Genomic DNA, 14,208 nt, shown 5'->3' with positions numbered 1-14,208 from the left:
AACGGTCGCATATTCAACCGTTTTCATTATCTGCGGAGGCATGTCGATGCTTACGGCCGAGCGAGCGGAAATAATTCGACGTATTTGCTTCTGCTATCCGTCGTCCAAGTTGTTTTTTCATGTATAAACAGCCATTTTGTGAAATCGTGTACAAATGTCATCTCGGGTCCAGAGAGCGGTGATTGGTCCGTGTTTTCCCGCCGCCCGCTCGGCTCGCAGGGAGCAGTGGGGAAAACAAACAGGTCGAACGGAGGAAGATTGGTAGCCGGTTGGATGTGGATGTTGTTTAGCGGCGAATGAATCGTTTTCATGTTGTCGGTTTTTGTCGGGTGCTAATTCAAAGTCCCCTTCAGTTTTCGGTGCTTTTGGTACGGTGCATTTAGGACACTATTTGGAGTTTTCGTCCTCTGAGTATGTTGCCGCTTTCTAACATTTTATCAGGGCTGTTGGAGCGCGTAGTCTACCCGCTGCGGTTTTGTGTTTTTCTCGACGTTGTTTACCGGCTATAATTCGACGTTTAATGATCTAAATTCAACGGTTCGCCGGCTCTGAAATCAGCGAGACACTTTTCGACATGCATACGAGGCGTTTGGTGAAGCGGTCGATCCTCGGCAGCCGCGTATATGCGCCGAGTCCGACGGGGGACGGTGCCCCGGTGACAGGAGTGGTCCAGGCTGTCAAGCAGGAAAACAGAGACGTCTCGGCCGCAGGAGCTCGGCGCAGCGTCTACACCGTGCTCATGCAAGACGGGAGCCTCAAGGAGTTCTCCGAGGAGGAGATAGCCGCCGGGTTCAACCACACTGCAGCCAAAGGACCCCTCAAGTCCAGCTTGAAGGTGTGTGTGTGTGTGTGTGTGTGTGTGTGTGTGTGTGTGTGTGTGTGTGTGTGTGTGTGTGTTTTGCTGAAGCGCCCCGGCCGGCAGGCGGGCAGCGCTTCTCTGTTCTTGTTGTGCGGTGTTTTGCAGCGTTTAACCGCTTCCTGCACGCAGCGGATTTAACGGTGTCACCGCCGCTGCTGCCACAGATGGCAAATTTAACCAGCAGGGACAAAACCAGTATTATTCAGAATAGCCATGATGCAAATTCGGTTGCGTATGGCATCAAATAACGGGCTGTCATGACATTTGGCGACACCAGATATATGGGACAAAGGGCTTGATAGGGCCTGCGCAATGTTTATGTGGGCTAGTGGGTGGGTAAGCCGGAGAAAACAAACACGCTCTGACTGCAGCGTTTTGGATGCAAAGAGCCGGTTCGAGGTTTTTGCACACAGGCTTATGATTTATGCATCACATTTATAGCAGCTCGCTGTATGCTGCATAGCTTTAATTGCACACAACGAATGATTACATTTTGGACATTTTCACTGATAGTAGATGATGCAGATTGTCACCCAGTTGACGATTACGTGGCGTTATGGGGACTCAGTCTGCACAACAGGGTTATTATTGTTTACCAGCAGCTAAAATGAGTGCGGGCTTCCTGTGCCATTAGGGGCAGAATAGGAAGTTTCGATCATTATGAAATTTGTCGTGGTATGGGCCTAATTAGCAGTGACCTAATTGCCGCCATATCCAACTTGTCTGCTTTGGTGTCACATGGCCTCAGATGAAGATTGTGTGAGGAAGAAGAGCCAGTGTAGCTCTTGGATGAAAACACTGTTTGTGTTCGTTATGAGGGAGTGACTGCATGTGACTGAATAACGTCTCGTCTGATTTTGTTTTGATTGATGTGGTTTTGTGCCTCCTTGCATTCACGCGCGTTGCGCTTTGTTATGTTATTGATGAATTCACTCACAGGCTGCAATTGCAAGCCTTATTTCCGTTGCAAAAACGGAAATGTCCGGCCACAGTGTGTCTCCACACACGCTGAGCTGCTCACGTTTCCTTTATGTAAATGTGAGCTACAGATGGGATGCGTGTATGGATACAGCTGCCTGCAGCTCTCTGACGTGCTCGCATATCTCAAATGAAGTTGTAAACTATTCTTTCAAACTTTATACAAACGTGTCAAACATTAACAAAGAGGAATGCAGCCGCGCAGTGTGGATGGTTGTCAGAGCTCTGAGTGATGGCAAATGCTGTGTAAACTCGACTTTCCTTGCTTTGCATTTGCACATTTGTATACGCGGTGCCGCACTCTCAAAAGCTGTTGCACAATACCGCTACAGTCACCGGTGCAGCTGGGGCTGCGAGGGTAGTGCTGTCAGCACAATGGTCAAGTCTCTTTCAGAAGCACTGTGGACGAAAACAAGCCATAAAATGAGGAGGAGGGGTCTGCTGTGTGCATCACAGGGCTGCAACTAGCAACTGTTTTCAGTATCAATCAATGCATCTGACAGTTATTTTCACGATTGATCATTTAGTCTATATGAAATGTAAAAAAAAAAAAATCACAATTTTCCAGAGCTCAAAGGGACATCTTCTTTCTGCTTCTTTTATTGTGAATGACAAAGAAAAGCAACAAATCCTTATGTTTAAGAAGCTGGACGCAGCACATGTTTGTATTTTTACCCAGCCAATGACTCAAACAGTTAATCAATGATCAGAGCAGTTTGCAATTCATTACCTTTCGACCAACTGATCGAGTAATTGTTCCAGCTCCTGTGGATTCACATGTACACCAGCGTTGTTTTTGGTGTGCACATGTGTATTTCTGTGTTTAATCATTGAGAGCTGACTACTTTACATTTTGGAGTGGGGGGTTGTTTGTGAGGGCATGCCACATCGTTTGAGAAGCAGCTGTACAGCCAACAAAGCCGGCACCCCCAGGTTGGCAATGAGTGGCATGCTCCAAAGAATCTGGATGTTTGGCACATCGCCCAGAATGGCAAACGAACGCCTGTTTGCTGGGGGGGGGGGGGTACCACTTGTTGACTCGTTGGTTTGTGTGAGCAGTGTTACTCAGATATCTTGCTGCTAACAAAGAAGCGTCACTTGTTTTTGTTTTGCTGGTGCTTTTGTTTTCCTTGCTGTTGTTGCTGTTTGTGTTGATCGTACGCCGACGTGGGAGTCAATGAAGCAAGCTTGTTGACAGGAGCTGAGTGACTCTTTGTTCTGAAGCGCCGATCCCAGGCAGGCCGGCGTCAGCTGTCCTTATTGGTTGGCTGAGCAGCATCAGCGTGAAGCACAGTGACCACGGGGTCAAGTCTGGAGCTGCACCCCCCCACCCCCACCCACGCCCGCACCCAGTGATGATGTATGAGTAATCTTTTAGGGTAAAGGAGGTGTATGTGTGTATGCACGAGTTGTATGCTATGAACACATAAACACAGGTTTAACACGCACACACAGACGCACACTTTTAATCCCCTCTTCTCAATCTTGTTCTTATGTCTGTCCTTCAAAAGTATTTATGTCTCTAACTGGCATGAATGCTCTTCAGTTTACATGTCCGTTGCTGTTCTGCATGCAGAAAAACTTCCTCTATCACAGACTAAGGTAGGACGAGGTCATCTTCTTGTCCTTGACGCCAAGGCAGTTTAAAGGGCTGTTCATTAATATGAAGTAACCACCAGGCCGTATATAGTTTGGAACAAGTTTCCTTTACTGAACATAATCACAGATTTATCAGTCAGAATAATGCACTTGCTTGTTGTTGAGGTCCTACAAGGGTTCTTTGATTCAAAAGAGTTATTTTGTTCCATAATTTGCTGGTTTTCATAGACATATCTTTACCACTTTAGCTCATGTTTAGCACAGTATTGCATTAGTAGAAAACTTAATGTTTCTCATTAATATTCAAATGAATGAGTCTGAGTAGTTTGGGCAACTCATGAAATCGGCGTTAATTAGTTATTTGCTACAGCTGAGTAAATTTGTCGGCAACAGTTGCCTCCTTCAAACTGCGATTTGAATATAAAAATGATTCAGCCCCAGACTTAAGTTAGAAAATCTAATGGTGGTCTGTGTCAGCGTAGCGTGAGGCCACAGATTAATCATGGCCGTTCCTAATCCTGCTCATTTTCACTAGATGTTCTCATACAAATACTTCCTAGCAACAAAGAACCGTATGAGCTAAAAGCCACAGTCCGTTGAGGTTTTATTGCATTCGGTCCATGGGATTCAATTTATGATCTGTGTCAGCTTGCTTTATTATGACCTTTGACCCATAAAGGTTCAAGAATCTTTACGCTTGACAAACTGCCCAAAGCATGTAGGTTATGAGTTTCTCTGTGAGTGGGAGAGAGACGGAGAACGGGAGATAAAGAGGTGGGGGGATATGAGGGACACTTGGGGTATTCATTTCCATGCACACACACATACACACATATCCACCAGCTTTGACACATGCAACTCAAATTTCACAACCGATTTGGCATGCTTCACAATTTCCTGGCTCCGTGAAACGCCATCACTCATGAGCCGGGCGAAAGGACGGAGTCGCCGTTTGTTTTATCCGAGGAGTACACTCGTCCTACACACAACACCTAATCTTCCCCGAGCCGGAGTAATCCATCTTGTTGTTTTACTCAAGTCTGTGTTTTCACAGAGCGTTTTGCGCACCGCTGAGTGTTCGTGTGACCAGCCTCTATCATGGGTGATACTGGATACTCATTTCTCATGTTTTTTTACCTCATTAATCTAAGTAAATTGTTCTCTTGGTGTTTGTGTGTGCATGTGTGAGTGATTGACTAGGGTGCCATTGCCTTTTCCACAGTCGAGCCTAATCGTGTTACAGTGCTTTGAGATAATGATCTAGATCACACATGCACACACAAACACACACACACACACACACACACACACACACGCACACACACACACTGGCCTGCATGTCATACTCCTCAATGCTCCGTTGGCATGGGCAGCCATGCGTGCCACTCTGGCTGTGTTTTGGCATTTTCTCAGTGTGTTTCTAAGAGCCTGATGGCTTTACTTACCTGCAGAAATGTGTGTGTGCGTAGGTACATGCAGGTATTCATGTGCAGAAGAATGCTATTCGTTGCTCTTGTGTAAGAGAGGAGATTTTTTTTACATTGCTACAGGTAGGCGTTTTCAGAGCGTTGTGATAGGAGAAATGCTTTTCTCTGTGATAGTGTGTCAGTGAGTAGTTTAGGCTTGGTAAGTGTGTGTGGCATGGGAAAATGTTTCCTTGTGTGATGGAGTCTTGCTGTATGGAGTATGTCTGTGTGTCAATTTGTGTGTGTTGCATGTGGAGCTGTCTGTGTGTGTAGGGGGGTGGACTCTAAGGGGCTGAAACACTCATAGAGACCCACAGGTTCTGGTTCCCCCACTTTGACAATGTCACCTTCAACTTCTACAGTGTTTTGCAAAGAGTTCCTGTGTCCACGTAGTAAAATCCTTCATGCAATCACATTTCACAAAGTGGTGAACATCTGAGCCTTTCCACGATGCCCCTTTCAGACCCAATCACGATACTCTCACCTGCTACCAATGAGCCTGATTACCTGTGGAATGGTCCAAACAGGTGTTTTTGGAGTACTTATCAGCTTTCCCAGTCTTTTGTCGCCCCTGTGCCAACCTGTCTGAAACATGTTGCTGGCATCAAATTCAGAATAAGCACATATTAACAGAAATCAATGAAGTTAATGAAGTAAAACATTCAATCTATTGTCTTTGTACTGTTTTCAATTAAGGAAATGAAAGGAAAAAAAAAAAGAAAAAACTGTTTTTTTGTTTTATGCAGTGTCCCAACCTTTTTAGAATCAGGGTTGTATCACAAATGCATCGTCTTAGAAAGTTTTTTTTAATTTCCATTCATGAGAAGGCAGCTTTAGCAGAACTGTCAACAGTATTTTGCGGTCTCCAAAATGCCTTCAGGAACTAAGAAAACATGCTTGTTTTATAACTGACCGCTGTGCATTTTTCAGTTTATCCAATCTGTTTTAGAAAGGCTTTTTTAAGCTCAAGGCTGGAAATTTTTCTTCAGCCATGTTGGACCATGAACTCCTTCATTTGAAATGTAAACATGAAAATCTTCAAAATTTGGTTTCAACAGCCAGATCCGGAGGCCAGACCCCAATTTTATATGTGCCGCCATGTTGAAAAAGTATTTCCATTTTGTTAATGTTTCCATGCACTTAAGTAATAATACTGCAATATTTTAGTATGTAATTTAAATGTTTTTTGTCTTTTTAGCTGCAGCAGACATATGGTATATATGACGCATGGATCACCCTGGGCCTTAACAAAAGGAGGCTTGTTTCTGTACTTTGCATCAACCTTTCTCACAGCTCATTCCTGTATCAGCATTGTTACTAACTTATGTATGTTGTTCTCTACTCAAGTGTTAACTTATTACTCTTTGAATCTGTCTTTAGCAGAGCTCCAGTAATGGAGCTCCAGAGATCCACAAGGTGGAAGGCGGCTCCGTCAGCCCAGAGGCGGTGGAGGAGCAGCGGGTGGCGGACGGCAAGCGTGCTGGCCGGGACCCAGACACCCGATCAGTGTCCCTGCTAGAGCAGAAACGCAAGGTGGTCTCCTCCAGCATTGATGTCCCTCACGCCAGGTAGGACTTGGTGTTGTGTTTGTATTGTGTGTGTGTGTGTGTGTGTGTGTGTGTGTGTGTGTGTGTGTGTGTGTGTGTGTATACCAGTTCTCTGACAGTGAGACTCTGATTCCTGTCCTTGAGGGAGTTTGGACTGGGTTCATACATGCAAAGTTCATTGAAGGTTTATGACACAGATATGTCATCTCATAAATAGGACAGAGTTTATATGGTCTGATCTCCCATTTTTTCATCTGAACCTCATAGCTGTTTTGGCAGACCACTGAAGGTAATTTAATATATATGTATGTCTGTGTGTGTATAATACCTGTATATTATCATGCCATCATACATGTTACACTACACGTCGATGGTTTCAGTATGTTGGAATCAAAGTATTCATCCCTGTCCCACATATTTAAGGGTTGTGTGCAGAATGTCATTTTTGGAAGAATCCTATTCTGTTGCCTTAACTTGCTGGAGCAATTATGGTTATGGTTATTTAAATGGCATGCCTCTGGTGGTTTCCCAAATTGTAAAAGTGGTGCAACATGGATTCAAGGCCATGAGAGTCAACTAACATAGTAAATCGCATCAGTTACCCTCCTGCATGTGTTTCTTGCTTCATAGTGAAGACAGTATGGACTTACACATGCGGTAGCCTCACAGCCAAGATAGACATAAGAGGAAATATGCTTGAGATTTGTGTGGGAGAGCAGCTATTGCTCTGGTTTTATTGTTGTTTTATTGAAAGCAGGAAACAGGATCCATCTGATCTTGCAATATATAACACAGATCCCTATACAAATGAAAACAGTTATTATGTTATGATGCATGAGATGTTCCCTCACACATTGACTGATTCTCTTTACACAACACACGCAAATATATTATTCTAAGATGGGCAGCATAATCCACGGCTGAAGCTGGTCCACAGTGGGGCAGTTAAACATTAATAGGCAGCAGTGCACGGCAGTGAAGAGCCCCCCAGTAAAAAAACAACACTCTTTCACTATTAAACGTGAAACACTAATACCTTGTAAAGCACCGTACCGTTATCAAGCATCAGTCCCCATAACTTGTCCTCATGCTGTCCATTGAGTCCAATCAATGGCAACTTCCTGAAAAGTCCAGTAAAAGTCGCCCATTTGAGCAGCTTTATCACCTTGTTCAGAGCCCCTGCGTTGAATTTAATAGTTATTTGTTGATGAATCATTGATTTGGCTCTGTCTTGTTCCCCATTAAGAGGAAAAATCTCTTTTTAAATTAGATCCATTCCATGGATTAGACAGATGTTTTACACCTGTCCCACTATTATTACCTCCTTGCATAGGGATTGCCATGCTATTGATATTTATATGGTTATTGTGGAATGGCTTATTGATCACCTCAATGCCTTTGCACAAGTTCAGCTTGTCGCCTCAGCTCAGGGACAATCACTTCATAAACCAAGCCTCTGTTTATCCTCCTAATGAGACCACAGACAACAACAAACCCACCGGGTATGTCTTATAACTCAGAATTTACCCTCAGCATACAGTAATCCTGATATAATGGTTAGGAGAAACCACAACCTTTTAAAAACCTCACACCTTTCCAGTTATTAGTTTGGTCACCCACACAGCATTTCAATAACCCACCCATAAGTTGTCTCCCCAGCCAAAATTCCATCAGGAATGTGCCGGAGTATGTTTTTATTTTGCCTGCTCAGGCATCTTTGAAACATCATTAGTGAGAATTGTCAGCCAAACCCCCCCACTTAAGGTGAAGCAACCGAAGACAAAGGTGAGGTTTGCTTTTGGATCTTTATCTCGTGTCTACACGTGTCAGTTGTGCTGGGTTTTGGGCAGCCATGATGAGCAAACATCCAAAGCCTTTGGTGTGGCATACAAGCTGAGAAGCTGTGAGTGTGTTTGGAGGTTTTTAATGTGCGTTTCAATAGTGCTGACACAAGCTGAGCTTTATCTTTCTACTTCTGTAATGCTATCGCTAATTCAGTCATCTCCTGCCAGGTAAAGAGGGAAAAGGTAACCGGAGGTATGTGGAGGCCATGTGTAGAGAGGAAGCCCTTTGAACAATCAAGGACATCCCACGTGGTGTGTGTGTATGTTTGAGTGTCCAATACATGATGTTACAATTAAAGTGTTAGTTTAATGCTATCCTTTTTCTCTTTTGACCTCCCATACGACATCTACCTGTTTTTTTGTGTGTGTGCCCGACAATCTAGTTTCCGTAACTGAGATTAAAAAATAGGGTGTTATTAGGAGTTACAGCGAACTCTCTTATTACGTGTTTCGTGCTTTGAAATGTCCTTGTCACTGAAGTTCAGCCAGTTCATCTGCTCTTAGTGTCATAAGCTTTTTTATGTGTTAATGAAAAGTCCAATTTCTAGCTAACAGCACACACTTGACATCTAATTATTTTGCGTATAGCAGTTCAAAGCCTGCTCCTCAGAATCCAAAGATCTGTTGTGCTTGTCAAGTGCTAAATCAAACCGACTGCCAGGCCAATTAATAAAGTGTGCTCACACAATCAGGAGCATGGAAAGTTCATTCTTGCCACATTTTAGGTGTGGATGTGAGCCCGAGCTGCTTTCTCAGATATCTCATAGTGACGTCTTCAGTGCACAGCACCATTATTGCCTTAAGATTAAGATCCATGCCTCTCATCCCCTGCACACCTGCGACCGATTTTCAGCCTTGCTCCGGCACTGGGAAAGAAATGGCGTCGCCACCAACCGCAAAGTAACGTTTATCTGTAATGGAGACAAGGAGGGAGAAGGAGGGAGGGGGGGGGAGGCTTGGAGGGATGGTGGAAAGGGAGTAACAAGGAAAAGGAGTGAAGGAAATGTATGTGTGTGGAGAGGAGGACAAGAGGGTAAAGGAGATGGAGAGAGCGCGTGTGAGAGTGTGTAGCTGTGAGGATCACGGCAAAAGAGAGGAGAGAGAGAATGCCTGAGGATTTTTTTTTTTTTTTTTTCTTCAGAGCAAACTCTCCAGAGAAGTCTGACCTTGAGGTTGTTAATTGCACTCTCAAAAGTTCCCTCTCTGCTGGTGATTTACCAAGAAAATGTCTGGCTGTTTGATGGCTCTCCAGGTCCCTTGTAACCCAGATAGAATAGGTTTCCTACCTCACTGGGAGTCACCGAAGTACCCCAATGCCTCATCTGCAATCATTGGGAAAATAGAGGAAAAATGACATCGTGTCATATAGATGTTAGACCTGGGGGGTTTGCGTAGCTACATTATATGGTTCTGTCAGCCGGTCCGGCTCTCATTACTTTATTGAGTAGCCTCTTTCATCGTATTTGTTTACAGCACATTTACTTTGCCCGCATTTTGTCAGATGTTGCTCTAAGAATCAATAGGTGTCAGTCCATGATTGACCTATTTTCTGCACGGCCCCAACTCCCAAATGCCCAAAGAAATGGTTCCCTTTATGAAATGCTGTTTTTTAAATGTGCTGTGTCTTGAAATACAGAGGCAGGAATTGCTCGCGGTGGCAGATTTCTGATTTGTTTACGCCATATTTATCGTACGAGTCTCTCTTTGCTGAACGTTCAGACGTCTCTACACGTTGTCAGGCTGTGGTCTTAGCCAGCTCCTGGGCCCTCTCCTTCCTTCGAGGGCTTATGTTTTCTCTATGCAGGAAACACTCAATTGTAACAAGAGCTGGCGGGGGCAGACCAGTGGAAACGAATGGCTTGGCTTTTGACAAATAGCATTCTGGAGTCTAATTGCTAGCAGGGGAAGTGAAGTATAACCTTAGTTGAAGGGGAAATCAAGAGAGTGCTGGGCTTATTATTGCAAAACCCAAAAAACAGCAGATCTGAGGGTTCAAATCTTCTCCTCCGACCGCCAACAGTCCGTCTTCCTTTTCTAGCATAAACTGAGGTTATTCATGTTTCTGAAAATAACTGGGTCCCTCGCTGACCCTTTATGATGTTGTAATTTCTTCTTTTTTATACCCCAGTCCAACACAATGTCCAGTTTGATTCATGATAACTGAGGACCATGCCAGGTAGCTGTAATTTAAAGCGAGGAGGCTGGTGGGGTTGGGCTGACTTCAAAACCCAATTCTGTGCCAAAACGAAACTGTTTGTTATTGTTGATGATTTTTATTGTTGATCAGTGTGTTTGCAGTTCACTGTGCTGAGCCAACCATGTGTTCCACACTCGGAGCCTGGCGCATCAGCCAACTCAGACATGGAACGGGTCCAAAGACTCCCCAACCAATGCAAAAAGAGGCCCAAAAGGACTGTCAAATTATCGTTTGTCCTTTGATAAACTATCATGGCTTCATAATCCGCTTGTTTTTCCTCTGTTGGTGGTTTCGGTTGTCTTTATGGTCACTTCTTACCTTTTTGGAACACTTTTACCAACATTACTCCTTTTGCACAATGTGTTTTTGTGTTTGTGGCGAAGGAGGGCGTTTGAGTTTCGAAATGAGAGAAAGGAGGAGGAGGAGGAGGAGGAGGATGGGGCGTGTTCATGAGAGCACTGTGGGATCTCCAGAGAGTGAGTGACAGAGAGAAAGAGTGAGAGAGATGCTCAGGGTTTGCCAAAGAAAACAGTTTTTCCTGGTTTGGATGCCAGTGGAGTTCAGAAACCATGCGATTACCATCTGAAAAGACAGCTCTCTCTCTCTCTCTCTCTCTCTCTCTCTCTCTCTCTCTCTCTCTCTCTCTCTCTCTCTCTCTCTCTCATTCACGGTCTCACTCTCCCAGACTATCTGATTGTACACTGAGGTTTTTTTCCTGTGGCAGTTTACTTGACCAAACCCAGTGTGTTGACTTAAATATTCTGTTAAACTATATCAGATTGGCCCAACTACACACAGCTAAAAATATCAAACAGAAATGTGCTTGTATTTATATATAAAAGGACATTGCTCAACATGTGTAATGGAGGGTTCTTGTTTTTTAGCCACTACATTGGTTCCCAAACATTATGGTATTTGTTATAATGACGACTTCTGCAGGCAGTGTTTTGTGAAGGAAATTGATTTAGCTGCATTGTTTGGAAGAAACATGGCAAACAGGTGGTTTTAAAACAGATGTACACAGTGTTAATGGGTCCTTCCAATGCACCGTTAGCTGTGCTGTACTGTGCAAAAGCTAAATAGTGACCGGAAATACAGAGTTCTTTTCAAAAAGAAGTAAATAAGGTCGGTTAAAGTGTGAACTACAATAAAGACAGGTCTTAGAGTAGGTTTTAAGAAGGGATTTAAATGAATGTACGGATTTAGCCAGCATGAGCTCATCACAACAGGTTGTGCCATTGTCTGGGAGGCCTGAGGGGAAAAGCCTGATGTTTTCAATGTCGGCTTTAGACCAAAGCTGGGGTCCGGAGTCCGGCTCATATGGGGTTAAAATGTCTGTGATCATATCTTGGTACCAGGTGTTCGCACGTTTTAAAAAGGATCCGCAAAATCTTCAATATCAATTCCAAGAGTATCAAATAACCAGTGCAAACATGCTAAAATTAGAGTTATACGATCTCATTTTGCTCAGGGTTGCACGTTAACTGTCATGTGCACCAATCTCTAACCTCCCATTTTCTGTCCTTATTGTCTCAGTATAATATAACTCAGTGTAATAGGACAAAATGAGATCTTCTCTGTGGTAGAGAAGAATAAATGCACAGGAGAAAACCAGATGAGATAAAAAGCACCTTGTGTGGCGTACATTGTCACTGCGATTTTCCAGCATGAAGGATTTTCTTGAGGGAGCTTCTCATTAAACAGTGGTCTATGTGAATTACTTAAATGTCATATCAGTGTTTATTGGTTCTTTCCGCCTCCACTTGGTTTGCTCCGTTTAACAGGATTCACCAGAGTTTGCTTTGTTCAAGGCTTGAAAACCACCTCATACTGAATCTCTAATCTCACATAGGACTGTGTGACTGAGTATTCATAGACCCACCCCACCCTGCTGTTAACTCAGCTTTAGATTTATTGCACACAGACTAATCAAAGACAAAGCCCTCACTCTTTGTCAATACCCCTGGCACACTGGTGGGAGCCGCATCGAGTTTGGTCCACGCCGGCATTCGACAGGTTCTGGCTCCCGAGGAAACGACCACCTGTGATGCCGCAGGAGCGGAATTGTGAGTTTAAATTTATATGCAAATTGGCTCTTTAATTAAGCGTGCTGAATATCACTGAAAGCGTGAGTGAGGGAATGGTTAACTGTGGATTACTAGATGGTCGGCCAAATGTCCCTGCAATCTATTGCCAAAGAGCTGGACTGTGGCAGGCGTGTGTAGGCGATGAGTGTGTTGTTGTGATCTCAGTCCAGGATTTACATTCACTTTAAAGAGGTTTCAAGTTCATCGCAGTACAGCTGGCACACTAATTACAGCATCAGTTATTGAGGATAGCAAGACTGTCTTCACATCTGCACCATGTTTTACATCGAAGGCTCTCCTCATGCAGTTTAAATGAAATCCACAGTGTCTACAATTTATCTAAATAACGTATTTGACACTCTAAAAGTCGTGCGCTGATTACGTTAACGCTAGCAGCGGAAGTGACTCATCATGTGTAACATTCATTTTGGAGCCATCAGCAAAAATCTATTTGCAAGTTATTGAAGTCATAAATAAACACAATGCTGCTTCGTAGGACTTTGAACACTCATTATGGCTGTCAAGGGAGCGTGGCAAAATGTGTCGGCCTGACAGCACGGATGTCATGAATCAACAGACGAATCAATCTAAAGCCTCACATAAAATGTCACTAGTATGCTAATTTGTCCTACATCGTCGTTGTTGTATCTGTAAGGTAGTTTTGTGTTTAATCATTCCCTGCCTGCTATCTATAATGCATAGTGCAGAGCCTCAAAGCCTATGTTTATGTGACAGTGGGCTCTGTGGGCCCTCTGCTGCTTCGGACTAATCCATAGTCCCCAGCTTTAATGGACTGATGGCACAGAGTGCAGCAAGGGGAGAAAAGCTCTAATTGATTCTATCGATGGACGTGCATTACGGTCGTCTATGGTATATATACGAGGTAGTACTAATTGACGGCAGTGTCAAGTGTCACATCGCATCCAAACAGAAGCTCTAATGAGGAAGTGAAATTAGTGCATCTTCAGCTGAACATCCATTCTGTTCGGTCTAAAGAGAGTTTACCAGAACTGGGCAGTTAAATCAGCAAATACAGTGTTTTAGTTAGAAATAATGAGGAATGACAGGAACGCCTTTTACAAGAGTCCACCTTGTTGTGCAATATGTTATTGAACATAGTCATAATGTTTGTGGAAAATTTGATCTCAGTTGAAATGACTTTAGTTCATTGGTTATAGACACATGAGGATGCCATTATGAAGCATCTTCGACAAAACTAACGCACAAAAGACAAAATTTAGTTTGTGTGTCTTTTTTGAGATCTTTTCTCTTTTGTGTGGTACAGTTAACAACAACAACAACACAATACAAGATAAATAAAAACAGAATGCAATCATTTGCAGATGACCTGTGTTTACCGGTTTTATGAAGTGCTCCTGAGGTCATGTTGTATTATCCTCTACACAAACTCTTTATACTCTCACCTGTTACCAATGAACCTGATTACCTGTGGAATGTTCCAAACAGGTGTTCTTGGAGCATTCAACAACTTTCCCAGTCTTTTGCTGCTCCTGTCCCAACATGTTTGAAACATGTTGTTGGTACCAATGAAGTTGATGAGGTGGAACATTAAATGTATTGTCTTTGCACTGCTTTCAGTTGAGTCTATGTCAAAAGTTGTTGTTTTACAC

The 14,208-nt window shown here is 43.5% G+C and overlaps 1 protein-coding gene across 2 annotated transcripts in view; it reads left to right on the top strand.

The window, feature by feature from the left end:
* The first annotated feature begins 218 nt into the window (after window positions 1-218).
* Window positions 219-14,208, top strand: part of znf704 (zinc finger protein 704) — a 44,714-nt gene continuing 30,724 nt past the window's right edge. Inside the window, exons 1-2 of one of the 2 annotated variants that reach the window (XM_076753825.1) lie at window positions 219-835; window positions 6,283-6,470. In XM_076753825.1, coding sequence (XP_076609940.1) covers window positions 575-835; window positions 6,283-6,470 — 449 coding nt within the window. In that variant the 5' untranslated portion in view covers window positions 219-574. The remainder of the gene's footprint in view (window positions 836-6,282; window positions 6,471-14,208) is intronic. The other variant, XM_076753826.1, reaches the window with a different exon arrangement.

This window comes from Chaetodon auriga, chromosome 17, assembly GCF_051107435.1.
Source record: "Chaetodon auriga isolate fChaAug3 chromosome 17, fChaAug3.hap1, whole genome shotgun sequence".
NCBI lineage: Eukaryota > Metazoa > Chordata > Actinopteri > Chaetodontiformes > Chaetodontidae > Chaetodon > Chaetodon auriga.
Note: the sequence above shows the minus strand (reverse complement) of the source record. Positions and strands in the feature narration are given on the sequence as shown.